This window comes from Dunckerocampus dactyliophorus, chromosome 9 (genome assembly GCF_027744805.1).
Source record: "Dunckerocampus dactyliophorus isolate RoL2022-P2 chromosome 9, RoL_Ddac_1.1, whole genome shotgun sequence".
NCBI classification, from domain to species: Eukaryota; Metazoa; Chordata; class Actinopteri; order Syngnathiformes; family Syngnathidae; genus Dunckerocampus; species Dunckerocampus dactyliophorus.
Window position 1 is genome coordinate 12,394,711 of NC_072827.1, and position 27,981 is coordinate 12,422,691.

Sequence of the window (27,981 nt, forward strand, 5' to 3'; positions counted from 1 at the left end):
GATTACAGGGACTTGAAGCCAAAAAAAAAAAAAAAACGACGATCATTTCGAGGTCCACTTCATTTAGGCCGTCTGCATCTCCTCCTCCTCTTCACCTGACTGGTAGTGTCTGTACTCTGGTTTCAGCTCCCAGGTGCTTTTGTGAGCACCCTTGCTGTTGTACGTACCGATTTCCCTCATGATTTCTTTCAGGTAGGTCTGGGTGACATGGCGCAAAAATCACTCTTTAACACGCGATGCCATGACAACAGACTCGCGTCCTTGCGTTTCGTCGGCTTTGCTCACACGAACTGCTTGGTGGCTGAGACGTTTGCATTTTAGCATGACAATGACGGCAAAATATCAACATAATATCGACTGAAACGTAACATGGACACGTACGAGACTGAATGCTGTCGTTAAATGTACACACGGTCAACAGAGCGTTGGTGTGCACACTGGTTTAACCATCTTATTCATCACTTTGTGGTTTTACAAATCATCTTGTGCACCGCAAAAACCTGCTGTTTCTAAACGCTGCACTGTCAGTACATGTCCACCGGGTGTCGCTGTGGTGGTTAGAGAAGCGCGCGCGTTGCTTCCACGAGCCACTTGATGAATAACAGAAACGCGCGGGGCAAGACTTTTTTTTTTTTTTTTTTTTTGACAATGGGCATTTCAGTGACTTGGGTTGGGTTAATTTGAGAGCGAGCCAAGTGCTCGGAGAGAGAAACGGCGGCGTGGAGTGAATCGCCGCGTTTGTCTCCCACTCAGCTGATGCTTATGCAATCACATGCAATCAGAGAGAGGAGGACCTCAAGGTCTCATCAGCACCTACACATTGCCGTTCTCAACTGCTGGAACAAATCCACTGTATCGATGCAACCCATATGTGTGTGTGAGGGAGAGAGAGAGAGAGAGAGAGAGACTTGGCCCAAATTGTGGCCACAGCTGAAAGTGTGAACAAGCACAAACGTCATGCCGTGGGCGATCTGTTCAAATTTAACAAAGCAAGGTGGCCAGTGGGCAGGTGTATTGTTTGTTGCACCACACTCTTTCTGTGTTTGTGTGTTGCTCACCACAGGTTGCTTGGTGATGTCCACCAGGTTCTTAATGTTATAGTACTGATGCTTCTCAAAGGCAGTGAAGAGCATGTCCAACACAACCTGTCGCTCAGCCCTCACCATCTTCCCCTCCGACTTCTTCTTCTTCTCATATTCCACCTGGAAAAGAGCCTCAGGTTACTACTACTACTACTACTACTACTACCACTACTACAATCTTCACACTGAGATTTGTGAGAGGATGGGCTCTCACGTTAAAGTCGTGGTTGGCCACCGGCTTGAAGGCGGTGGTGATGGCTCTCTCCAGCTGCTGGGACAAACGCTGAGGCTTCAAGGACTCTTTCATCTGCACTCTGACACAGACACAACAATCCCAGTCACAATCCGTTGGGTTTTTGATGCGGATTCCACTGAGATATAAGCTTTAATCGAGTGTTCCTGCATGCTGCAAGTTAGACTCCTGGGAAGTGGGAAATAAATATCCTTATCGGAGCTTACACAACTGTGATGACAAAGTACAGTGGAGCCTCGGTTTTCGTCAATCTGACAAAATAGCAAAGTGCACGGGATCTTACAGCTAATTTAAGCCTCATTTATGGTGAAGACCGCTACACTATGCAAAATCAAACACTGAAGGTGTACACTGACTACTCTCAACCTGGGGTTGTTAGACTTTTTCGGAGCACGGACCCCTTACGGAAGAGAAAATGCTGCAAAACCCTCTTCTAATCCTCACGGCAATTAAAAAATATATAAACTTCTGCCAGTTGTACTAGATGCCATAGGAATTACAGGCATCCCTCGTTTATCACGGTTAATTGGTTCCAGACCAGACCGTGATAAGTGAATTTACGCTACTTATGATTCCTTATTTACTTTAGAAATTGAATATTTTCGTAGTTAGTATAGAAAGTATAGAAACCCCTTCTAAATGTGTTTTTTAACAGTATTAGAGCCCTCTAGACGTGAAATAACACCCCTATAGTCACCTTTACACCCACAAATAAGACTCGTGCTCATGTGTTTTGCTGTGGGGGGGACGGACAAGAAGTGATGTCAGGGATCCGTAGTTGAGTTTTAGCTTGCCGTGGGTTATGGCCGCAACAGTAGCCCATGTTTGGGATGCAATAAAACCTGTAAACCTGCAATAAAAGCCCAAGTCTGGTGCTTGTGTGTCTCACCAAAACACTACGGTAACATTACTGACACCTAGTGATCAGTGTATAATACTACATATCATCATCACAGCATCTTTGAATGAGTCTTCATTTAGCCATTTTTATACTTGAAAAGGCTTAATTTAGGCAAAAAATTTCACTAAAATATGCATTTTTTGTTTACTAATACACCATATTCAACCACCAAACAGCCTGGTATATTAATTAATGTATTTTTGACGAACCAAAATAGATTTTACCAAAAATTACAACTTTGTTTTCCATATTATGACTTTAAAAAAAAGCTTCCATATTTCAACTTCATGCTAGCAAAATGACGTTATTTTTCCTCATATTATTACATTACTCTCGTAAAATTGTGACTTTTTCCTCATTAGATTACATTTTTTTTCCTCTTAATATTTTGACTTTATTCTTGTAAAATTATTGCCGATTTTTCCATTTTTGCTGGGTTTTTTTGCTTGTTAAATTTCATTTTTAGACTGCGGCAGGCCACTATAAAAAAAAAAAAAAAAAAAGCTATGGGCCGGACTTTGGACACCCCTGGGCTATACAATCAGTGATAGCCAACGTTAGCAGGGAAACTTTGTCAAATCAATACCATTGGCTGACAAACTCATTTCGTCCGCTTGCTCTGTCGGAAGGGTGTCTCAAATGCATAGATGAAAACCTTAGCAGCAATGGATGCAATTGTATACGGAATGACTATTTTAGAACAATTGAAAAAGTGTTGTTTGTGTTGAAAGTAAGTGGTTGTGCTTTGCGCTGTTGTGGGGTGTGATCACTCTTCTCCCGCTTGCTGCCGTGTCGCCAACACTCGGCCCAACCACTTTCACACCCATGTGAGCTGGACAAAAAAAAACCACCTGATTTCGTAGCGTGCTGTGCCATAACGATGAACTATTTTTCAAGTGAGAACAGAGAATTTACAGCTCCATCCAGTCTTTATCCACAGCGAAAACAAGTCGAACCGAAACATAAAACAAACCGAGAAAGGCAAGGTTGTTTCTTACAGCTCAGATGCCATAATAACTGGACATTTGTTGGAACTGGAGAGGAAAGAGACCTCGGTGTCATGTCTGGAAATGACGGCCAGTTCTCCAAACCCAAGTTCTGTGTGTACTCAAATGTGGCCATCTGCAACGTCTGACCAGGATCCAGGATGCTGTGTTGACAGCACAGACAAATGGAATTTGACAAAGTACATTTCAGTGTTTTCCAGCATGACCACCCCTAAGTGCATTTTGCATTTTTGTTGGCCACAGAAATGGCCCCAAAACAAGAAAAAAAAAAAACAAGAAATGAGAACATGTGCTGTGTTTGCATTGGACTGCATTGTAGTGCTTTCATCTGCCAGCGATACAGTTGCTATAGTGATAGCATCCACCAGTGTGTACCGTATCAAAAAAAAAAAAAAGCCAGTGGAAAGCAGACAAATATCAGAAGGTGGTTAAGAGGTGGATACACACACACACACACACACACACAGTTGGACTGCTGCTTAGCTGTGTTGGACACATAATTGCATGTTTTGGCCCAAACATCACACGTGGCATATCACTGCGATGGACTTGTTAGAAAAGCGCCATGTCGTTTTTCATTCACCAATATTCGTTTCTGTCCCTCTGCAGCATTTTCACTCCACTTACTTCTTTAGCTTCATGTAGTTGTCAGTGACGACGGGCCTGCATTCAGCTTTGTGCACCACCATTCCCTCCAGGCTGATTTCATCTACAACAAAGACCAGTGACTCAGCTTGCCCGTCACGATTCACACAAACACATACGCACGCAGGTGTTATTGTCCACTTTTGTGTCATTATGGAAGACATTTTGTTCCCTTGTCACAACTCTTAACTTTTGAAAGGGGGAGGCTTATAAAAAGAAGCTTATAAAAGGAGTAGGACCAAATCGTCCCACATTTCCAGGGACTTACTGTATGTACACAGAACTTTTTTTAAAACATTATTGGTAATGTGTCTGGTGGGACACAGATGGACAGAAGTCCTTTGTCAGGTGGGCAATGTGACTGCAGCGTTGTCCTGTTGACAAAGCCGAGTCATTACCACACAGATGAGGGCCTTCGCTCATGAGGGATGCCCCCCCTGCAACATCTCCGCATAGCCAGCTGCCGCTTGACGCCCCTGCACAACCTGAAGCGCCATTGTTCCATTGAAGGAAAAAGCACCCCAGATCATGATGGTGCCCCCTCCACTGTGCCGTGTGGAAAACATCTTAGGTGGGATCTTCTTGTCACGCCAGTAACGCTGGAAGCCAGCAGGTTTTTCCTCATCAGACAATAAAACTTTCAATGTCCCATGTTTGGTGCTCTCATGCAAATTCCAAACGGGCAATTTTGTGGCGTTGAAGGAGACAAGGCCTTTGAAGACGTTTTTTGTTCTTGAAACCTTTCTCTTGCTAGGGTTAGGCATTAAGTCTCGGGCATCGATGGGAACAGGGAGCAACATTCCGATTCTCCTGTGATCAAATGTTTTTATTTCGATTCCTAGTTTCGATGCCCACTTCGGCAACCGGAAAAAGCACCAACGAAGCAGATAAAAACTTTGGCTTAACTTCATAAAAAAAAAGCGGTCGGCCCAGCGCAACATTTGCAACACATGCAAAGGAGGGTGCACGATTGACATGATTAATGTTCACACTTTCATGGTGTAGAAATAACAGAGAACCTCGTCTCTGATGCGCTCCATCAGACTTCCACTAAGCAGTCAGAATGAGGGAAGTCAAACAACAAATGATGTCAATGTAACCGAGGGTTTCAGGATGCTAGCTGATGTGGAGGTTCGGTATAAATAAACTTTACTTTCCAAAAGTAAACTTATTTTGTGAAAGTGTTCTCCTGTAAAAAGAAACTTCATCACAATTATATTCAAGTTGAATGGTCAAACGCCGTTTGACGACCCTGCACCACCTGAAGCTCCAGTGTTTCACTGAATGAAAAAGCACCCCAGATCATGATGGACCCCCCCCCTCCACTGTGCCGGGTAGAAAACATCTCAGGTGGGATCTCCTTGTCATGCCAGTAACATTGGAAGCCATCTGGACCATCAAGGTTACATTTGTCCACCTTTCAAGGTCCCATGTTTGATGCTCCCTGGCAAAGTCTAAACGGGCAGTTTTGTTGCGTTGAAGGAGATGAGGTCTTTGAATTTGTTTTTTGTTTTTTAAACCCTTTTTCCCGCAGATGACTTTTTTTTCATAATGCTCAGGATCTTTCAAAAATATATATTATTAATTAATAAACTACTTTTTCAAAATGCTTTTTGTCTCACTCCCCCTTCTTGTTTTTGCATATTGTAGCTCTACTTAAAACCTCATTAAGATCCAAATGTGCAAAATGCTAATTCTAGCAATTTTTCAACTGGTCTTAAGATTTGGATCAGGAGTGCATATACATACACACACACACACACATATATAACTTAGTATATGAAGAGAGTATATGAAGAGTGCAAATCTGCAATAAAGTTGGACAAATTTTCCAAGGATAAACCAGTTCTTTGTCACCATGGTTTAAAAAAAGCAAGCGATGCATATAAAGAGCTTCCATTCTGCTTGTACAGACTTGGTGAAGGCCAATACAGAACATCTTGTCAAGCCTAAACAAATAGACAAGGGAAATGGAGTCTAGTCGTGATACACTGCAAAAACTGAAAGATAAAATAATATTGAATATTATTCAATTAAATATTTGGGTAAAAAAAAAAAAAAATACTGCATTTTCTTATGGCACACTTTCTTGGCAATAAACCCAGTCCTGAGTTGGTGAGCGTTGTTGTTGTAATGACAACTGCTTGGTGATTCGTGCGTTCTTGTGCTATTAGTCAATGTTTGTATCAGGACATGCACTCTTTGTGAGAAGCCGCTACATTTTACACGCCTCAGTTGAGTGAGATGCTCAAAAGGGCTGCAAGAGGTCCAGATGACCTGCGGAGGAGAAGGAATCCTCTAACGTGCGAATGAGTGGACTGCAGAGACACATGCCAACCTCACCTTGTCTCCCCATTTCAAAATGTGTGGGCAAGTGAGGCAAAGAAAAGAAGTGTGAAATATGATGCGTCTTCCAAGAGTGACGACGGTCTGTGACGATGGCGGCACAGCGGGATCTCCCGTGGGAATATTCCAACTGTTACCGCTCCCTGATAGTGCTCTTTTTGAGTCCGTGATTGATCGTGTGATGCGGCAGTTTGGATGTTACGAGTGTCTGACATTTTTGCTCCCACAACAAACCACCATTCACATCACATGCAGAATTAAATAACAGAAATCTAACACTGACACATAACAAGCCGTAAAGTTACCAGAATAAAGTTGGAAATTTAGGAGGAAAAAAAAGTCGTACATTTGCGAAAAAAAAAGTTGTAATATAACTTTTGCCCAAGGCTAAAGGTCACATCAGTCCCCCCTTTCCATAGCTGTCTCACGCAATGCCTGTTACGACGGAGTATTAAAATAGTCTTGAGATTTCGGGAATAAAGTCGTAAATTTGCGCAAATAAACTCATAACTTTAAGTTACAGGCATTGCCTAACACAGCTATGAAAAGGGGGGACTTATGTGACGTTGGCCCCGGGCATGTGGAGGGGGCGGGGTAAGGAAGGCGCAAGTGAGAATGGCTAGACATGCTAATCTAAATGCAAAATGCGCAACTGCTTTGCTTTGCTGCCACGTTATAAATAAAAGTTTCCCTCCTTCCTGAAGAAGTGTGCTCTATTTGAATAATATTACGACTTTATTTTCGTAAATTTACAACTTTATTTCTGTACTATTAGGACTATTTTCTCATAAATTTACGAGAATAGACTTTATTATAATTTACAAAACCTCTGATTTTTTTTCCCTCCATTGTGGCCTACCTGTTGGAGACCCTGTGATAGCATCACTACCTTAAAGCTGGATAGACTACATGTTTATGTTGCACAACTTACACACACAACAAGTGTTTCCAAGACAAGCCGTAAGTGTTATAATGGTAACAAGAGAGCAAGTTTGTTAAGTAGCATTTTAAAAAAGTAAGTTAGCATGAACGTGACAGCCACTTGTAGCTCGCCGGGACAAAAACGAGCTAGCTTGCTACCGCCCGAGAGGCAAAATGTGTAAATAAAGATGTCACAAAGTTGAATGCGGTAGAAACGTGAGCGATCACACACGCTGGCTTAGCCTGTGACAAGCTGTCGGCAATTGACTACATATTGTACAGACAAAATAAACTGCAGTGAAACACTTTTAGGATATTTTAAATTGTTTTCAAACGAATTGTGGCCAATATGTGCGTAAATAATACTCTATATAGTATATACAGTATATCCATTCATACAATGTATTACTTCATATTATTTTCATGTTAAAAAAAAAAAAATTTTAAGATGTGGCGGCTTTTATTTTGTAGTGGCGGGCCACCGCGATCAATTACATGTTGCGGAAACCTTGCCATACACAGTGGTTTTCGTCTTGTTGAGATGACTGGAAGATTCTAGTAGCTTGCCAGCCATGCTGTTTGATTTATAAAAGCCTTGAATCATTTAGTGCAGGTGTAACAGCTATGGTCACCATAGCAACCCCCCTACATGCTGTCCAATATCCCGTGTCACATAAAGTTCAATCAAATTACAGCCAGTGTGTTTTGAACCTCAATGCATTCATCATTTGGATCACAGTGAATGTGTCCATCCACTTTATTTCTTCAGATGAAGACAATGATGGGAAATGATTGGCTAAACTGTCTAAAACCGGGCCGACACACAAGGAACATGTGGATGCATGGGCTTCTGATGAGCTATGGATCTGCAGATGAACGCTGTAGCCAAGCGGGGCCAAGACCATAAAGAAGTGAAGTTATTTTGTCTACTTATGCAGACACGCGGTAAATGTGGGAAACGTGCCTCTCCAGCCTGGCCAGTGAGCCTGTAGGGGAGGTGGACGGGCCACAGAGTGAGGCTCTTCTGTGTGGGGGAGGAACTCTTGAGATTTACACAAGACTCCAGCATGTAGGCTTCACTATCAAATCTCTGCTTTGGTCAACTAAATCGGCAGACACTCAGTATCGTGGAATCTCCAAAACACAGTACACAGTATGTTCTGGAACACTAGTCAGTCACCCAATTGGAAATATTTCAAATGAAAATACAATGAAACCTTGGGCTGCCATTAATCTGTTACAAAATATTAGATGAAAATCAAGAAATACAAAAAACAGATAACCTCAAATGAGCTATCTGGCTGAAATTTGGACACAACTGGGAGATCCAACAGGACAATGATCACAAATCTGAATCTCTGGGTACCTCATGATACGATACGATACATGCGTCACAATAACAACGATATCTCAATATGGAAATACTGCGATTACCGCTCTTAATATAACCTTCAATGTATCCGTGTGTTTGTAGACGTGAAACAAAAACTAACATTTCGTTTAACATTTTGCAGCATGATTTATGCAGCGTACACAGGAACAGGGCAAAAACAATGACACTGTTCTAGCGCAACATAACTGTAAACAGGAGTTTTATCTGATTAACAGCGACACTATTTGAAACTCAGTCAGATCTCATGTTTGCTAAGTACACCGTGCACGCTACGCTACGCTCATGTTTGCAGCATTATCAGTAACACTGCTCTCTTAAGCACTTTTGGAATGTGTGCACTGGTGTGAGTTTCGTGCATGACATAAAGCTAATTTCCCAGTCACTCTTTATAAAGGGCATAGTGGTTGTCATGTAAGGCTCCGTGGCCCTCACAAGTAAGCCCCACTCTCTTCGCAGATTTGAGTGCACTCTCCGGCGATTTAGAGCAGCGATATATTTAAATAATATACATTTTTAATGCTAAATATTCAATAACACTGATGAAGCCTAACATTAAGCTTCTGGAATGGCTTTTCAGAAGCCACAACTCAACCCTAATGGATATTTGTGGACTACATAAAAGCTGGGCCTGTGCCAGGAAAGAGAAGGGTCAGATATCCAGCCACAATTAGGACAGTGTTGATGGCTACAAAAAGATTAAGAGTTTTTGTGCCGCTGTAGAGAAATATTCTTCCGTAGGTTTTGCCCAAATTCCAAACTGCTAAGCCTCAGAGGCATTTGATTTTAGAGCTTCCATTGGGTAAATTCCCCTTACACACAAGTAGGGTTTTTTTTCCCCCCCGACTTTCCTTGAGAGCAGCATGTTACACATTCTTCAAGAGAACAGATGAATAGATGATGAGAGGAGTAAGGACAATAGCAGAATAGAGACAGGTGCGAAGGCGAGAAGGTTACCCATCCACCCCCTCACACTCAACGCATACCTCCATCTGCTTGAAGGCCCTCTGCTCGCGGCTTTGACCTTCCTAATGTTTCACACAACAAACAGCGGGCCGCCCACCGAGCCTCCATCCACCACCAGTCCCTAGCCTTTTGTCATCCACCGGATACAAGCTGATTACATAAACACAGCTGACATTCTACATGGATGCATGTTGAAAAGTTCAAATTAAGCTCACGCCAAGAGATAGGGTGGGATCTGAAAAGGAATTCGTTTTCTGAACATTTGTAAATACACTCACAAAAAATACAGTACTAATCACAGGTGACTTCATTCATTTACAATGGAAGCTTTCCTTTCTTTTTTTCTACACTATAGGCACTGTCATCTAAACATGATCTCGGTGATCGACCAGGGCAGATGATGGTTTCCAAGCACATGAGAAGACTTAATGATACGGTTGCTCTAAATAGCTACAGACATGCATGATGGCAGGCGCTCCTGCTTTGCCGTTGTGATGCAAATTGATGAGTGCATCATTGCTTTGCTATTTTTGTCACTGACAGCTCTGGCAAAACATGTCTACTTGTACCACGAGGCAGAACCACAGCGAAATACAACATTGTGACAATGGTGTTTTTGGTGTTTTGCCAGCTTAACCTACTCAATAATTAGTATCTTTGCTCCAAATCGTACCGAATTGTGCCTAAAAACAGGAAAAGCAAAATGTTTGTACTATTATACTGTATGTGTGCAATATTAACATGTGTTACGTACATGTGTACAATATATTCCAACGCCCACATTTTTTTATTTGTTTGCTTTATATTGCATATTATCAGTGTTTACCCGAGGTTTACAGCTTTGCTGATATTCAATACACTGACACAAACGTGCACACATGGGCTCATGAAGCCATCGCTACTTCACAGTTACATTTCACAACAGGAAAATGAGTATACGACTCATTCAGCAGGCATACAGCCCAACTCCGTTAACGCCTTCTCCTACAATTTTGGATCAACATTTGGAATAAAAGTGACTGTTGTGGCAGATCGATTAGTTCCAGCTAAAATAACACACCCTTCTCTCTTTAATTAGATATACTTTATTAGTCTCCAAGAGAATAGCCTTAAATAGTCAACGAGAGATGTGTTTGCCTACAGAGTTGATGTCAAATCATGCGCTCAACCCTGACGGCCCGTGGAACATTGTAGAAATAAAGTTAATCTATAAAAACCCCAGCAAAATTGGGGAAAAGTTAGTAAAAGGCATACCGTAACAAGAAAAAGCTGAAAAAAAGTTTCTTTACTTGTGCTGTTGCAACACTGGTGTCAGCAAATCACATAGTGGTTTGTACAAATGAATAAATATTATGAGCTTTGATAGTATTTCTATTCAAGGGGAAAACAGAGACAGAAAATAACTGAGAACCAGTGGACTACACCATTTTCCTATTTCACTATCTTGACAATACTACATAGAGGGATCGCTATTGGGATTTCTGTATATGTTCCCCTGTATAGCAAACACTGTACTATACTTTTCCACCTTCAGACATGCACAGTGATTGGCTAGTGATAAAAGTGTTACATGCTAATGATAACATTGAAGCAGATGTGTGTGTGTGTGTGTGTGTGTGTGTGTGTGTGTAACTCACTGATTGGATCTCCAAATATAATTTCCTATTCCAGCTCATTTCTGCAGCCCAGAGGCTGCTTCATTAAGGAAATGCAATGATTCCTTTCATTATCTTAGATGTGATTTTCCAACAGACTGTGCTCGGTTTAGCTCAGATTTGAAAATGAAATGCATTTTGACAAAAGGTAGAACAAATATTTTCGCCAAAATGCAGAAAGAAATATTTCATCATTAACCACAAACTGTATGTTCCTCAATGTGTAAACGTGAGGGTAAATGTGGTATTTATATTTGCTGTTGATTAACAGCAGGATAGCAATCAAATCAGGTACTTTACTTTCTGGAAAAAACTAAACTGGTCAAGGCAGTTTTGACTTGGGGTGTCTGCTTATAAAAGTATGGATGTGTAACGGCTAGTGTGGCTGTGTGATAGAACATTATGTAAACCTCACTTCCTGACACCTTAAGAGCTGCGCTGGACAATGATTTGAAAGCCCAGGGCTTTTGGATCATTGGTGAGCATTGCTCGACTTAACTGTCATTCCCTGGGGATGCGTGTGCGTGGCTGACCGCAGTTAGAGAGACAAATTGTTGCATCTTCCACTGGGCTTGTAGCTGGGAGCAGGCAACAAGGCAGGAAGTTAATCACTCTTTAATTACATATAACATGGCACATAATGAAGATGGGTGAGGGTTTTTTTGTTATTTTTTACAATTTAAACGTATATTCCTGACACCTGGTGAGTTCAGTCTATCCGATGATCGACCATAAAACCTTTGCACACATGCAGACTCTCAGTAGCAGAAAAGCGTCTGTAATGAATGAGGAGATTGACAGCGCTGCGCTCATAGAGGACCCTATTTTAAGTGGTTGCCATGCCAGCTTCACAGCAGTCAGTAACTCCATGTTTCACTACAAGCTCTTACAGCTCCCTAATGAATAATTCACCACCTTTAAAGAGGGAAGGAGCATCCTTGTTTGCAGCATTTGGGGGAATTGAATTCAACAGACCTTGCTCTACCAGCTGTGTAAAACTGATCCAGGCTGGCTTTGAAGATAACAAGCATGTTGTCTATTTTTAATGAAAAGGAAGGCAGGAAGACACTCTGGCCACGATTCGCTCTGCCTCGTTTGCAACTCCAATTGAATTAGATTGATAATGATTCCACTAATGGCTTATGATTGGAAAACCTGACAATGCATGCACTCGCATAAAGAAAGGCATTACTTTATTAGGAGTCACTGTCACGGTGTTGAAATGTCTACATTCAGATCAAGCCACAGTCCCTTGCTTGCAGTAGAATCATTGAGGTATTACCAACTACTTTGGAAAACAGAAAACTTTCAAGAGCAAAAAAAAACCCTACATCAAATTTAATGTAAATGCATAGCAATTGTGAAAATAAGACTATGTATTTTATTTGAAAAATGACATAAAAAGACATTTATTAGACTAGATTTTCGGCGTTTTCCACCACCAAAGTAGTTGGTGAAAACACTGCGCCTGTCACCCACACGGATCAAAGCACGCGATTATCATGTTCTCTTGTATTGATGGGGAGTCAGTATTCATTTTGTGGTTCTAACATGATGATGTGCTTGTCTTTGTGCGTTATATGTGATTGCAGAGTAACGTGATGGGATGCAACCCCCCCACCCCAAAAAAAAACGTCATCTTCCAGCCTGGAATATCTCAGCCCAGGTGGAATCCAAGGAGACGGTGCCCAGAAACGAGTGAGACGATGGACAAGGATTAAATCCACATGACAGAACGTGACAGTAATGCCGATGACAGCGGTGTGAGTTTCATGCATTACCCGGTTTTGCAGTCCATTGTTAATTCCCAGTCACTGTTTATAAAGTGCAGTGTTTGTCATGTAAGACTCCGTGGCACTAGAAGTGCATCTGTCAAGTTAGCCCCACTCTCTCAGCAGTTTGGAGTGCACTCTCCAGCAGTTTATAGCGTAAGTTCGTAATGGCTAAAATGATACGCAGCGAGTGTGTCTTATTTTTCTGCTATTTTACGCCCTTTTTTACTCCCCACTAAATGTGATGCTGTCTGCCCACCCACTCATGGAGGGAGGGAGGGAGAGAGAGAGAGAGGGAGAGAAAGAGAGAGAGCGAGGAGGGAGAGACACCAGTACAGAGAGCCACTGTTTTTGAGCGGAGCTCCACTGCCAGACACCACTCAGCCATCTACCACTACACACCCTCACACATACTCGCTCTCACCATACAAGAGCCCAGATCTCCATCATAGCATCATCTTCTCAAATCTAAAAACAAAAAAGAAGAAAAAAATACCACGCCAGCTCTGGGAAGGCTGGGTCGAGACTGGAGAGGGCAACTGAAGAATGGAATGGAACCTCAGAAGAATGGAAAGTGAACTGAGACATATCAACCCAGACCTGCTCCAGCCCAGCAAGAGCTTTAAGAAGCCCTCATCAGGCACTATCACTCTAAACGTAGGGGGCTTCCTGTATACTGCTCATCGGACCACACTTGCTAAGCACCAGGGTTCCTTTCTGGAAGAGTTGGCCAACGGTAAGAAACCCGTCCAGCACATGGATTCAATGGGAAACCCATTTATCGACAGAGATGGTCCAGTTTTTCGACATGTGCTCAACTACCTCCGAACCGGAGAGCTCCAACTACCAGACGATTTCCGGGAGGCGGGGCTCCTTCGAAAGGAGGCAGATTTTTATCGTCTGGTTGAACTTGTAGAAGCCGTGGCTGAGTGGGAAAGTCAGAGGGCAGCCCAGCGGGAGCCTGCATTTTTGGAGGTGACGGACAGCCACGAGAGGTCACAAGGGCTCAAGGTGTACTGCAGCGATGCCACATTCATCGACAAGGTGAAAAGCCGGCTGGTGCAGATCTCCAAAAGCCGCTTAGATGGCTTTCCAGAAGAATTTGAGGTGTCATCTAACGTGATCCAGTTCAGACATTTCATCAAGTCGGAGCCGGGCTCGCGGCTCGTGCTCAAGGAGGACAGCACATTCTTGTGCACGCTTGACTGTCTGAAACTCGAGACAGTGATGCTAGCCCTCAGATCAGGCTTCAGGCTGGCCACCAGCCTCGACAGCAGCAAAGGCTCCGTTGTTGCAGCTGAGGCCCTGCATTTTGTCAAGTAGGTTGGCTGGGAGATGGAAGAAAAGAGGAGAGGTGTTGAGGGCAAGAGGGGGGAAAAAGAAGTAGTGCCTGATTCCATATCCACCACTCCAACATTTGATATTGCCTTGAGGGTCTTGTAATGTGTGCTGAGTTGTGATTTGTCATTGGTGGGAAAAGAAAGCAATAGACAGACTGTGCTTTCTCGTGGTGTTTATATAATCATTGTATAATGTTGGCTCACAATCAAAGCATTTAATTAGCCTGGGGTGATACAGGTTCCATTATCTACAGGGATGCTATTTTGTTATCAACCTTTTTGACAAAACTGAATTGATCCCCGTCAGTTCGACTTTTCAAAATCTGACTGACCATGTTTACCCCCAAAGTGCTATCCTGTCACAGTGACTCCTTCAAAATATATGGCTGGTGTAAAACCATGGACCGCTTTATCTGCACAATTTCTGCTTCTGCTGCTTTTTGAATTGATGCAGAGCCCTCAACACCAGCTATGGTGTGCACCACTGTGCCATTCAGCTTTTACTACAATGTTTGTGTTACAATACAATGTGTGTACTTGGTTTAATAACTCATGCATTGTCCTCAAACAGGTTGGCCACCTACTCAGAATAGGCAACTGTTTCATGTTTCACTACATCAAGCTGAGTTTTAGTGCTAACAGCTGTGACTGTTGTAAGGGCTTCGAATCGAGCATGATACATTTGTGCACTAAATAAATTTTGTGTTGGTGCGGTGTGCCTCTGTGAAGTCAGTGAGTGCATCAACAGTGACTGCAACTTTTCGATGTGAACAATTTATGAATAAAATGAAACTGAAACCCTCTGTGCAAGTACAGGTCTTTTTCAAACAATTATTTTTGTGCATGGTGTACTTTGTACCATTTTTCACTATTGCTTCTATTTATTCATTCATTTTCTACTGCTTATCTTCAAAGTCACAAGAGAGATGGAACTTATCCCAGTTAACTTTGTGCCACCGTAGACTGGTCTCCCGGAAAAGCGAGATGAATTTTCACCGACTGAAAGACAAGACAAAGTAGAATGTGTGTTGCTTGTAGAACAATTGCACATTCAACAAAAAATACAAAGTCAAGAAAAGATGGGTTTGCATAAAAGTTTAGGAACCAATGTTAAGATGCTCAAATAAATTAAAAAAAAGTTCTTTGGTTTAGCATCAAGACCAAATCAAATCAATTTATAGACTTTAAAGAAAGACAAGTCTTGTCACGGTCTTGCACTAAAGTACATCTTGGGCATTTTAGAGCCACATAAACCATCTCGGGCTCTGAGAAGCTCAGGGAGTGGCCTCCTACGGGGGCCCAGAGTCAGGTGAGGCTGCGTTTCAGTTTTATGCTGCCAAAATCTGGAACAGTCTTTCAGAAGATGTGCGACAATCCTCAACTTTGCAAATGTTCAAGCCCAGGCTGAAAACACTTCTCTTCAACTGTGCATGACAACTGAAAGTATTTTATCTGAACTTTTCATTTTTATTATTATTGTTTTTTTATTTATGAAATTTTATGTAATGATTTTAGAATGATTTTATGGAATGATTTTATCAAGTGATTTTACCCTTTTCTGTAAAGCACTTTGAATTACCTTGTGTACGACTGTGCTCTATAAATAAACTTGCCTTGCCATCTATTAACTTACAGAGCACATACTGTATTTTAGCATCTCCCCTGGTTCGCGTGTATAAAAGTTACGCCACAATTTTGCCTCGGTTTGCGTACATTGTCCGGTTAGCATACAATATGGCGCACGTCTCGTCATGTTATTAATACACTGTGTGAGTCCGGTTGTGTTCCTAGTATATTTGTATCACAAATCATCCTTGTTCGCATCCCGTTAGCTTGCTAATACACGGAAACAGGAAGCAAAAGTCAGCTCGGTCGCCTGTCGATGATGCCATCAGTGGTTGACTCTGTAGTTCTTTACTAACAGTTACGGCATAAGTCTACAGTAAAAAATGTAAATGCAAAACATGTTTTTATAGTTTTACAATTATAGTTTTACATGCAGAAAACAATTCTAAATACGGTTCCACTATAAAAGTAAGACACCTTTAACACGGGTTATTATTACTGAAACTCGCAATCAAAGGAGTAACAGCATGCTTAAGGATACACTTACAATTTACTTGCTGTAAAAGCATAGAAATACAGTAGTAAGTCACACTGGCTCGTCTCTAACAGTGCAACTCAACCTGCAGAAGTCCTTTGGGAGAGCATCCTGAAAGTAGGCCAATCATCCTCTTCCCTCAAGGAGAAACACTTTTTATCCGACTGCATTTCAATATGATGTGTGCCATTTTCATGTTAGTAGTACAATTACCCTAAGTAGTACAATTACCCTAAGTAGCAATTCAAACATGTCGAATTACACCCTTTCCTATCATTTTAGTACCTCCTTGTCCCATGAGTTGAGAAACTTAGGCAAAGATTATGGGTAATTTGTTATTTTCAAAATGAGTGCCAAACCCTTGTTATATTATGCCACACTGGAGCCAGCTAAGGGCTGTGTGTCAGTTGCAGATAACAGTAAAGCTGCAAAACACTGCAGCTTTCTGGTTGCCTTGTAAGTCGAAATATGTAGACTGGAAATTACGTCATATGAAGAACATTTATTTTGCTCCAACTAACTTTTTTTTTGTGTTTAAGTGATCACATTTTGATTGATCCAGGGTTCGGTCTCTGCTTTTTGCAGATGATGTGGTTCTGCTGGCTTCATCGGGCCGTGATCAGCAGCTCTCACTGGTATGGATTCGCAGTCGACTGAAGAGGCTGAGATGAGAACCAGCACCTCCACCACCAAGTCTGAGACCATGGTTCTCACCCAGAAAAGCGTGGAGTGCCATCTCTGGGTCGGGGATGAGATCCTACCTCAGGGTCTTGGTCACGAGTGAAGGAAAGATGTAACGTGAGATCGACAGGTGGATTGCTGCGGCATCTGCCGTGATGCGGACTCTGCATCGGTCCATTGTGGTGAAGGCTGAGCTGAGCCGAAAGGCAAAGCACTCAATTTACCGGTTGATCTATGTTCCTACCATCACCATCATAGTCATAGCTTTAGGTGGTGACCAAAAGGACAAGATCGCGGGTACAAACGGCCAAAATGAGTTTCCTCCGTAGGATGGCTGGGCTCTCCCTTGAAGATAAGCACTGTCATCCGGGAGAAATTCAGAGTACAACCGCTGCTCTTCTGCACTGAGAAGAGCCAGATACGGTGGCTTGGGCGTCTGCTCAGAATGCCTCCCAGCCACCTCCATGGGGAGGTGTTCAGGCCACATCCAACCGGTAGGAGGCCATGTGGAAGACCCAGAACACGTTGGAGAGACTATGTCTCAAATGGGCTGGGAACGCCTCGGGATCCGTCAAGAGGAGCTGGACAAGGAGAGGGAAGTCTGGGCTTCTCTGATTAGGCTGCTGCCCCCACAACACCACTTCGGTTAAGGTGAAGAAGATGGATGGATGGACAATTGTCTTTCACTGATCAAGTTACAGATTTCCAAAAAAGCTATAGATGTGTCTTTTGTAAATGACATAATGATGGCCAAAATGATTGCTGGGGACAGCAGTTTTTCTGCAGAAAAACAAGTAAATGTGTAAATAAACTTGTGTGAAACAATACCCTCTATCACTGCCCTGCCCACGTGCCACCCTGCACCACTACCCTATCCACAGTAACCGCAAGCTCCTACTTCTGCAGGTGACTCCTGGAAGGCCATCATGACTCATACACCCACATCAACCTCCAGCATCAAACATACAACTCATCCTCAACTCAAAGGTGAACCACTCAACAAACAACAACAAAAGACAGGAGCACAATTAAACATTGTCATTCTAGTTGCAGTTCAGCTTCGCGCATTTTGAATACAAGCGACTGCTGTACTTGTGAATTGCAAGGTCAAATGATTCATGCATCATCCAAAGGCAGCTTTGGATAATAAGTGAGTGAAAAGAAAGATGAGATAACCCAGGAAGTATGAAAAGGTCAAGACAAGCTGCGCAAATTCAATTCCTACATCTCAATCATTATTCTCACTCAAACACAGTTGAAGCCATTATCATGTGTGTTTCAATAAATGTGCTAGTGCTCTGACTATTGGGCTTTTTGATGTCGTTCAACAAGTTCATCTGTCACTGTAAAGAGGAGAATATTATTTGGGAGAAGACGGACGGCATCAAAAAACAAGTCACTGTTGCAACGTGGAGACTGTGTATAACAGAACAGAATACAGAGAGAGGCGATGGTAAAGATGAAGATTGTGGATTATAATAAAGAGTCCGTAAAGACCAGATGGGTTCGTCTTGTCTATTCTACAAAAACAGCTACATGGTTAATCACATCTTAGCACAAAATGCAGTCAAACCTCGGATTTAGTATGACTAAATCGATGAAGAACGTACAGTATGCAGAATGATTAAAAAATCCTGTTGCAGTTTCAATGACTCCATTGAGGCCTGGTTCAGACCATCATAAAAGAATGGAAGACAGTAACTCTCCACTGAAGCCCTGACTAACTACAGATGATGGGTGAGCATCTTTTAAGGTTGAGTGAAGCAAGAATTACTGTGACTGTTGAGTAAAGTCCTCCCACGCAACACAACATTCTTCACTCACACTGGCAAAAAAACATAAGCCCAAAAAAACCAATGCATGTTTCCAGCCAAATTGTGCATGTTTATAATGAGCTACATGTTGTTCTGGTGGGAGTATTTATGGGGATATGCAAATACACTAGCTAACAGCGGTTTGCCTTTCAATCGACTAGCATCAGCCAGTCTAGCTTCTGCATTTTAAATATACAGTACATTCAAACCTTGGTTTTCATACACCCCAGTTTTTGTATGATTCGGTTTTTGACGAAAATTCACAATGTCTCAGTTTTTGTTTAGTATTGCACCGAACAAAGTTGTCAGTTTGACCTGTGCTGTATCCTTACGTGAAATCAAGTGCCCAAACAAAGCACCCTACGCGATGCTCACTCACTGTCTGTGCATCTTTTGTTGAGTGCGACTACTATATAACCTGCCGGGGAGCCAAAGAAAGTTCAGAGTACCAAAAATTTGATGAAGGTGAGAAACACTATTGAATTCAAGTGTGCATCAACAATACGTTCCATCCATTTGTCATTTATAATTATTTTGCATTGTCTTCTGCATGTAAAACTATAATTATTCTCTATAAAATGCATTTTTGTAAAAAGAAAAAATTTATGTCTAGAACAGATTACATTTACAGAATTTCCAACAAAAAAAATTGCATGTTTCAGTTTTTGTCGAATCTTTTGGAAGGAATTAATACTGAAAATAAAGATACCACTGTAACTGTGTTAAATAATGACTCCAATTCACTGCAGTCATGGGGGTAAGTACCATAAATTGTGGTGTATAAGCCACACCCACTAAATTTAGAGGAAAAAAACAGATTTGTTCTTATATAAGTCGCACGTGTCCACGTCATAAAATGACATATTGTGGTGCACACTACTTCGTGAGGACCAGGCAGCTCTTTATTTTACAGGAGCGAATCATGACTATGGAAAAACTCACGATGAGCTTGCCAACCCATTCGAAATTGCAAGAGGTCACTCAATATAACAGTTTGACTCACGGTGTCATCTTACAAACAACACTGAACTCATCACACAGCAACTTAACACTCAAAAAGGTACCTAGGAAATATATATATTACATGTACCAATACAAGTTTAAAATCACGAACAGCAGCAATTTTAACGTCTACCTGCCAGAAGAGCAGTTCACTGGAGGACAAGCAACATAAATGGATGTCGCTGCAATACTGCCTCTGTCCACCAGAGGGAGCTGGAGGAGCCCAGAGCAGGGAGCCCATTGCTCAGACGCAATGCCTTATGGGAAAACTTTAAAATGTTTGTTTTTTTCATTTTAAACTTGTATTGGTACATGTTTTTGTTTCTGAGGTATACTTTTGGCATGTTAAGTTGCTGTGTGACGAATTTAATGTTCTCAGTAAGATGACACCATAAGTCAGAGCAGTGTTCAATGTTTAAGAAAGAAGTAGCAGCTTATACATCGTAATTGACCGTAGTACAAGTGATACAAAAGATACAAAGATGCATAAACTCGAATGATAGCCTTTAATTATAGAAGCATGGAAGCAAAAATGAGGATTATGAAACAAAATCACAGCACAGTATTTCACCATGAATTGTAATGGAAAATTGTACATAAGTAAATGTGACCTCTGCAACAATGTACACAAATGTGAATTCACTGTAATAGTGAAAATGCAAAATATTGGTATCAGTCATGAAGTGCTGGACAATATCAGTATATGGGATATTTTTAAAAAGCCAATATCGAGCATCTCTAGAATAAAACACATTTTTGACATGCGTACAAAGTACAAGCATACAAGGAAAGCGTTTCCATTTATTTGACTGACTGACTGATTTGCTTGGTTTTTTTTCATACAGACTGGCAACAACATGGGATCAAAAGGAAGACCTATAAAATAGTTACTTTTCAGTTTTGTTTATTGTAGGTGTAGTTTGCAGTTAACGGTGACACAAAGTGACAAAACATGAAGATAGTTTTTGCTGCACACAATTCTGCATGCACACAAAATGTCTGTGGCAAATGTATGATAATGAATCTAAAGTAATGTATCCTCCAGGCGGGATAGAGTCATTTTAAACATGAAAAGACCTAAGACCTTACCATGACAATCATTTCAATGTATTCTTGAATTTATCAGCCTAAACTTGCATGGACAGAGTGTATTGTAACAGTACTTCCAGAGGCCAGCCACAAGCTACACAACTGTCTAAGGCAGAGGAAATTGCAGTAAAGTTATGATGAATGGCAACTTATGAGCCTGTAATCAATGTGAATAAAGTTTGTTGTTGTCCAAAATTGATTTATTGTGTAATTTCACAATAATCTATGACGTTCCAAGGCAATCAAGTGAAAATAAAATTATGTGTGCCGCCACCATCTGCACAGACGTTTATTAACCACACTTGGAAGGAAAACCTAAAGATTTAGGACAGTCATATTTCAAGGGAATACAAATAAAACAACATTTGATTTAAACTTTCACTGACTTTTTTTTAAAAGATGTTATAGTCACTGCTGTGGAAACTAAGACTCAAAGAACAAATAAGTTGAATTTGAGCATTTGCATACATCACATAAACAGGGCGGGTTACACAAGTACCTATAAACACTGTGCACACACACACACACACACACACACACACACACACACACACACACACACCCAAACACGCACTCCCTCTCCATGTGGCTGTCTGTTGGTTGAGATAAGTATGCCCATATAATAAAAATCTGGTTTATCACTATGTACAGTAAATACTTAATTTCTGTTACATTGTTTTTCTTCCTTACGTTGTCTGACTTTTCAGATTCTGTAAATGAAAATAGAGTGGTCCTCAAGAAGTGGGGGCGTGGGTTTGGCGGGCAAAAAAAAGAAATGACAGAAGAGAATTTATTTGTAGTTCCAAACATGTGTTTTGCTTTTCATGTTTTCTACTTTTGTCATGGCCAATTGTGCAAATTAGATGACATCACCCCCCCCCCCCACGCCACAAACAGTTCGCAGTCCTGCAAGAAACACTGCACCATGTTCCAAAAAAAAAACAGGTCTGCACAGACAGATGTAGAGTGGTTGTCGGTGTGACTGTAAAGCACGAAAATGTCAAAGAACAAGTCATCGTCAGTGAAGCAAATCTAGCTTGGTATCCCGTCATTGTGCTGGTCGTCCTCCTACTCATACATTATCATATTGGCAATGGATGTTATGTGCCTGTGTAAAGACGAGCTATAATGCTGTCATCTGCATAGTAATTGCATATTCATTGTTGGCATTGGTAGTACAGTATATGCGTACTCATCTGCAGAACCACAAAAAGCAAACCATCCGAAATTTACATTATATTGTTGACATTTATGCATCATTTGAAATATTCAGCCGGACACATCTTCAACTTTACAGATTCAAGTTTTTTTTTCTCTGTTATAACACGCTATAATACCCCGAAGTAACAGAGCAACACATTACATCTGGCTTTCTGTTCTCTCCACACTTCTGTGGCAACCAAGCCTGTTGCTTAGCAACTTCTTGATCAATACCTGCTCCTTGCCGGAACAAAGCAGAACAGCTAGAGGGGAAACAATGAAGTACAATTTAGCTGGCAGCGTGACAGGACAAAAGCTAAGTCAGACACCATTCATGTATTTATCAGTTACTGATGGTTGCCGTTAGCAACCTCTCATCACTGTTGTCTTACTGAGAAATGATACGGGGGGTTGAATGCAGTGCACGGTGTACAAAATATACACACCTCAAATGGTTGTACTATTTCGATATGCCATATGCCTCCAAAAACTTTAAACATGGGTTGGTGTACGATGTAAGAGAGGGGTGTGTGTGTGTGTGTGTGTGTGTGTGTGTAAGAGAACAAGACTGTTATAAAGTGAATGGGGGACAAGTGACATACTGCACACCTTCCTGGGGGCCAGTGGGGTCGCAGTGAAGAAGTGGCCATACAAAAAAAAAAAAAAAAAGCATAAACTCTGCAAGGGAAGGATCTCTCTTTTTGGTTTGAATGTACAACTCACAAATCAATCATGTAGACCCTTAGAAAAAAAACTTTAAAAGCTTTTCACATGCAGTATTTCAACTTTAACTTTATCAACACAGTCTTCCACATGCAGTATATGCAAGACTGAAGTTAAGTTAAACATGAACAGAAAGCCATTATCACATGTAGGTGGTACAGTATTAATGTGCAAGAGTGGGTGCATTTAAAGTGCTTGAGGGCGGTGAAAGCATAAATCTTGTGGTGGATGGAGGGTGCTCCCTGATGAAAGCTTTATTTCAATTTTATGCGCAGAAATTCACATTAGACCCCAGGTTTGTTTGTCTAGAAGTCACATATCCACTATCGGATGTGTGCATATTTTATTGTAACAGCGCACGCTGTGCCTAATTTTACTTGTGTTATAAATAGTGCGACTTGCTCAGTGTCAAGAGTTACTTCTAGACTACATATGTCACATATGCCACTTGTATGTTTCAGAAATTCTTTACCAGTTATATTAAGCAGCATCACCTGGTTACATTTGCACAATTCAACGTGTCCAAAAAAGGAGTACAAAGAAGCAAAGCTTATTTAATTCTACGCTTTCTCTGTAACTATTGCTGATCATTCATTTACACCATCACTTTACATGATCCTTTTTGTTTAGAATTTTTTTTATTAGTTTTATTTTCTAATGACACTGTATAGCTTGTGAAGTGCTAAGGAAAATGAAAAAATAAAAAAGATTTTAAAAAATTAAATTATTTTTTATAAAAGTATTATTTTACAAATTAAAATAGGTATAAATATATATATATATATATATATATATATATATATATATATATATATATATATATATACATATATATATAAATTATTTTTCTTAAACTAGTATAATGTAATTAATTAGGGCTGTCAAAAATAACGTGTTAAAGGCAGTAATTAATTTATTTCATTAATTACGTTAACATTTTTAGTGTAATTAACGCATGCACAACATGTCAAGCCACCCCTCTCTGTTATGGCACAATAGCATCCCCACACAGAGCCTGACACTCTTTAATTTTCTTTTCACTTTATTCTGACCTGAACACATCAACAGCAGTGCAATTCCATCACCATATAGAGTGGTGTGAAAAAGTGATTTCTGATTTCTTTGTTTTTTTCCCATTTTTGTCACACTTAAATGTTCCAGATCATCAAACAAACGTAATTAGTCAATGACAACACAACTGAAATGCAGTTTAAATAAAACTTCTTATTAAGGGAGAAAAAAAATCCAAACCTACATGGCCCTGTGTGAAAAAGTGATTGTCCCACCTGTTAAAACATAACTTAACTGAGATTAATTGAGATCTATCAGTCTGGAAAACGTTAAAAAGCCATTTTTAAAGCTTTGAGACTCCAGCAAACCACAGAGAGAGCCATTATCCACAAGTGGCGAAAACATGGAACAGTTGTGAACATTCCCAGGATTGGCCGGCCAATCAAACTGACCCCAAGAGCGCAGCGACGACTCATCCAAGAGGTCACAAAAGATCCCACAACAACATCAGAAGAACTGCAGGCCTCACTTGCCTCAGTTAAGGAGTGTTCATGACTCCACCATGAAAAAGACACTGGGCAAAAACGGCCTGCATGGCAGAGCTCCAAGAAGAAAACCACTGCTGAACAAAAGAACATTAAGGCTTGTCTCAATTTTTCCAGAAAACATCTTGATGATCCCCAAGACCTTTTAGAAAATACTCAACAAGACTGACGAGACAAAAGTTGAACTTTTTGGAAGGTGTGTGTCCCATTACATCTGGTGTAAAAGTAATGCTGCATTTCAGAAAAAGAACATCATGCCAACAGTAAAATATGGTGGTGGCTTTTGTGCTGACTCAGGACCTGGAAGACTTCCTGTGATAAATGGAACCATGAATTCTGCTGTCTACCAAAAAACCCTTAAGAAGAATGTCCGGCCCTCTTTTCGTGACCTCAAGCAGCAGAACAATGATCTAAAACACACCAGCAAGTCCACCTCTGAATGGCTGTTGAAAAACAAAATGAAGACTTTGAAGTGGCCTAGTCAAAGTCCTGACCTGAATCCTATTGAGATGCTGTGACATGACCTTAATAAGGCTGGATGCTGAAAATGCTGGAAAACCCTCCAGTGTGGCTGAATTACAGCAATTCTGCAAAGATGAGTGGGCCAAAATTCCTCCACAGCACTGTAAGAGTCTCATTGCAAGTTATCGCAAATGCGACTGATTGCAGTTGTTGCTGCTAAGGGTGGCCCAACCAGTTATTATGAAACATTTAAGGGTGACAAACATGCAAAAAAATAAATAAATAAATCAGGAACGGGGCAAACAGTTTTTCACACCACTGTATCTCCAACTCACCAACGTCTCTAGTCCTCCTCGGAACGACACTTCCTCATTGTCACTCGACAACAGCAACGTGCATTCAGGGACGCTCCGAGCATTACAATAACATCTTTATTATGCGTGTATGTGCGGTCCAAATAAACAGAAAGAAAGACAAACAGTAAGTGCATATTCTTATCACTCACTAGCAGAACTCTTACTGCAGAAGAACAATTTGCTGCATTTAATTCAAAAAATCCCAAAGACGTATTTATACGTCTTTATACATATTTATACGTAAGACGTATTTATACGTCTTTTATGTTTTTTTGCGCGAGAGGCAAAAAGAGGTGATGACGCAAGTGCACACTAAACGCTCTCACTGTTGGAGCAGTTTTAAGCGGCCACATAAAACGGCCACATGGTGGCAGAACTGCATTTGATAAGAGCTCAGCATGGATCAGTTCTTGTTGGGAACTGATATTTCCCTGAAACTTACCTGTATTCTACTGCTGAAGGTAGAATCAAACTTTGTGATGAAACACGAGAGTCTAATCTTTCTTTTGGTAGGTTCCATGTTTAATAGCCATACAACACAATATTCCGTGTGCACTAAAACAGCTGGTACTGAAGAGGTTGTCTTTTGAAAAAGGCTGGGATTGTATGAGGTAATGAATTTGAAAACTGTGATTAATTTGATTATATTTTTTATCATTTGACAGCCTTAAACATAACTATAATAACTGATTCGTAGTTTAAAATCCTTAAATTTAAATAATATATTTACAAAAAGATTTTTTTATGACATTTTAATTTTATTTTTAATCCTTATTTTTATTTCTTATTCTTATGGCTTCATTTTCCTTAACACTATAACATTTTCTTTACAATTATATTATAGTATAATACAGTAATTGAAATAAACGGTAATAATAAAGATGAGCATGAAGAGGGCAGGATATTGGATGTTCGAACGCTAGCGCCCCCACTGCATTAGCTAACCATGACAGGCAGCACCTTTAAATAAAATCGTGTTATCTGAAGATGCTAGAAAAATTAAAAACAAATGGACAATGATTATTTTTTTCCTCACTTACTCTAAAATTCTTCTGTCCTCAAAGCACTGACCTTTGACACCCAGGCTGAAGACAGCCATGGTTTGTCCCCCCACTGAGTTCATGGTGAAGGGATGATGCCGGGGGACCTGCAGAGGCACATCCTTCTCCCCAACTGCACCCAGCGCGGTCAGCTCCTCATTAAGACTGAAACAAACCTGAAAAAAATTACAAAAATAAAAACTTATGGCAAATTTGATCATTTGGAAATAACGTTATACCTCGGTTTTCGTTATTAATTCGCTCCAAAAGGTCAGACAAAAAACTAAATGTGTGAAAACCCAAGTCATGTTTTTCCCGTAGGAAATAATGTCAATCCAGTTAATCCGTTCCCGACACCCAAAAATATTAAATAAACGAATTACAATAAACGAGGAATGGATGGAACTTATTGTTGATGCGGACATTCCGTACATCCTGGCGAGATTGCATTTAATAGTGTTTCTCACCTTCTTTGTCAACGTGCTGGCAATCGTAACTTTCTTCGGCCTTATGGCTGGTTATTTAGCAGTTGCACTCGATAAAAAAATGCACAGACAGCGAGTTGCTCGATTTTGCAGAACAATACAACTAGTTATGTGCAACACTGTAAAAAAATCAAGGCAAATTTTTGGTTGAAGTTTCAGACGAAAACCGAATCATACAAAAACTACAAAAACCAAGGTTTGACTGTAGGTACGAAAATCAATTATGGGGGACTTCAAAGAGTGCAAAACTCCCACAGAAATATCTCAATCTGTAGACTGATAAGGTCATAATATTGTTTTATGTGACTCAGACATCTTTTTTTGTTTTAAAAAGCAACTACTGAACAGGAGTAAAGAGTGGGGGAAAAAAAAAGAAGTAAAATATACAAGACATGCCGAAAACATAACTACAATGTACGGGACTCAAAAATGCAATCAGATCATGATCAAAAGTCAAAAAACAATTTCTCTGGGTTTGTTTTTTCCTTGCCTCTGTCACATAACTGCTTGCTTATGAGAGCATCTTTTCTGGCTCAATGCATACAGAGTTTAGCCAAAAACTATGAAAAAAAATTGCTGTGAATTGACAATATACTGTATAAACAAAATTACAAACAGCATTGAGCATTAACGAATACTGGGTAAATGATATCATAAAAATGCATTTCAGCCTTTTCAATGGCTCACCTCAGTTTTGCCTTGCTTCCTAGGAGGTGGAAAAGGAAACAAGACAGGAGTCAATGGTCAGCAAAGATTCTCTCATTAATGACTCAGCAATGACATACATACGTTCCAATGCTAATCTTTCCCACTTCTCCCTTCTCTGCTGCTTTGTCCCATTGTTGGGCTAAATATTTGGGAACCTGGAGAAAGTTAAGGGGTCAACATTTTCCCCCAAAGTTTATGGCTATTACAAAATCCATACATAATATGCACACTCTCGTCATTCATTGACTCATAATAAGTGTGGGCTAATTTAGGTTATCTACCATTTGACAGCTTGTTAGTAGTTAGCCAATAAGTAATTTTGACACTTTTCAGGTGAACAAACCTTGACCAGCCACACGCCTTTACTTTGCTTAGCGCCAGCAAGATTAACCTCTCCCTTTTCAGTCATATTTACCGCACAGTTTAGCAACTGATGAAACAAACGTGCACAGGTGAATTTTAACATCTCCGATTAAGGTAGACATT

At 40.6% G+C, this 27,981-nt stretch overlaps 2 protein-coding genes across 3 annotated transcripts; one reads left to right on the forward strand and one right to left on the reverse strand.

The window, feature by feature from the left end:
* Nucleotides 1–63: 63 nt before the first annotated feature.
* LOC129188177 (general transcription factor IIF subunit 2-like) lies at nt 64–27,978 on the reverse strand. Of its 2 annotated transcripts, XM_054788350.1 has the most exons (8): nt 27,839–27,978; nt 27,577–27,650; nt 27,475–27,493; nt 26,334–26,478; nt 3,871–3,952; nt 1,297–1,396; nt 1,059–1,202; nt 64–198 (listed from the first exon to the last, which is right to left on the reverse strand). In XM_054788350.1, exons 1-8 carry the CDS (start codon nt 27,959–27,961, stop codon nt 64–66), a joined length of 822 nt encoding a protein of 273 aa, XP_054644325.1. In that variant the 5' UTR covers nt 27,962–27,978. The 2 variants fall into 2 exon arrangements, with proteins under 2 accessions (XP_054644325.1, XP_054644323.1); XM_054788348.1 differs by lacking the exon at nt 64–198 and having other exon boundaries at nt 676–1,202.
* Nucleotides 13,282–15,820, forward strand: kctd4 (potassium channel tetramerization domain containing 4). Its single transcript, XM_054788351.1, has one exon. The coding sequence runs from the start codon at nt 13,485–13,487 to the stop codon at nt 14,259–14,261; it is 777 nt and encodes a 258-aa protein (XP_054644326.1). The 5' UTR covers nt 13,282–13,484; the 3' UTR covers nt 14,262–15,820.
* Nucleotides 27,979–27,981: the final 3 nt, after the last annotated feature.

Bases quoted from the DNA above. Each gene is read 5' to 3' on its own strand.
- kctd4 (XM_054788351.1), top strand. From the start codon at position 13,485: ATGGAATGGAACCTCAGAAGAATGGAAAGTGAACTGAGACATATCAAC.
- LOC129188177 (XM_054788348.1), bottom strand. From the start codon at position 27,961: ATGTTAAAATTCACCTGTGCACGTTTGTTTCATCAGTTGCTAAACTGT. The intron at 3,953-26,333 runs GTCAGTGCTTTG...TCTTTGTTGTAG, and splicing joins CTTCAGCCTGGGTGTCAAAG to ATGAAATCAGCCTGGAGGGA. The intron at 1,203-1,296 runs GTGAGAGCCCAT...GCTCTTTTCCAG, and splicing joins TGGCCAACCACGACTTTAAC to GTGGAATATGAGAAGAAGAA.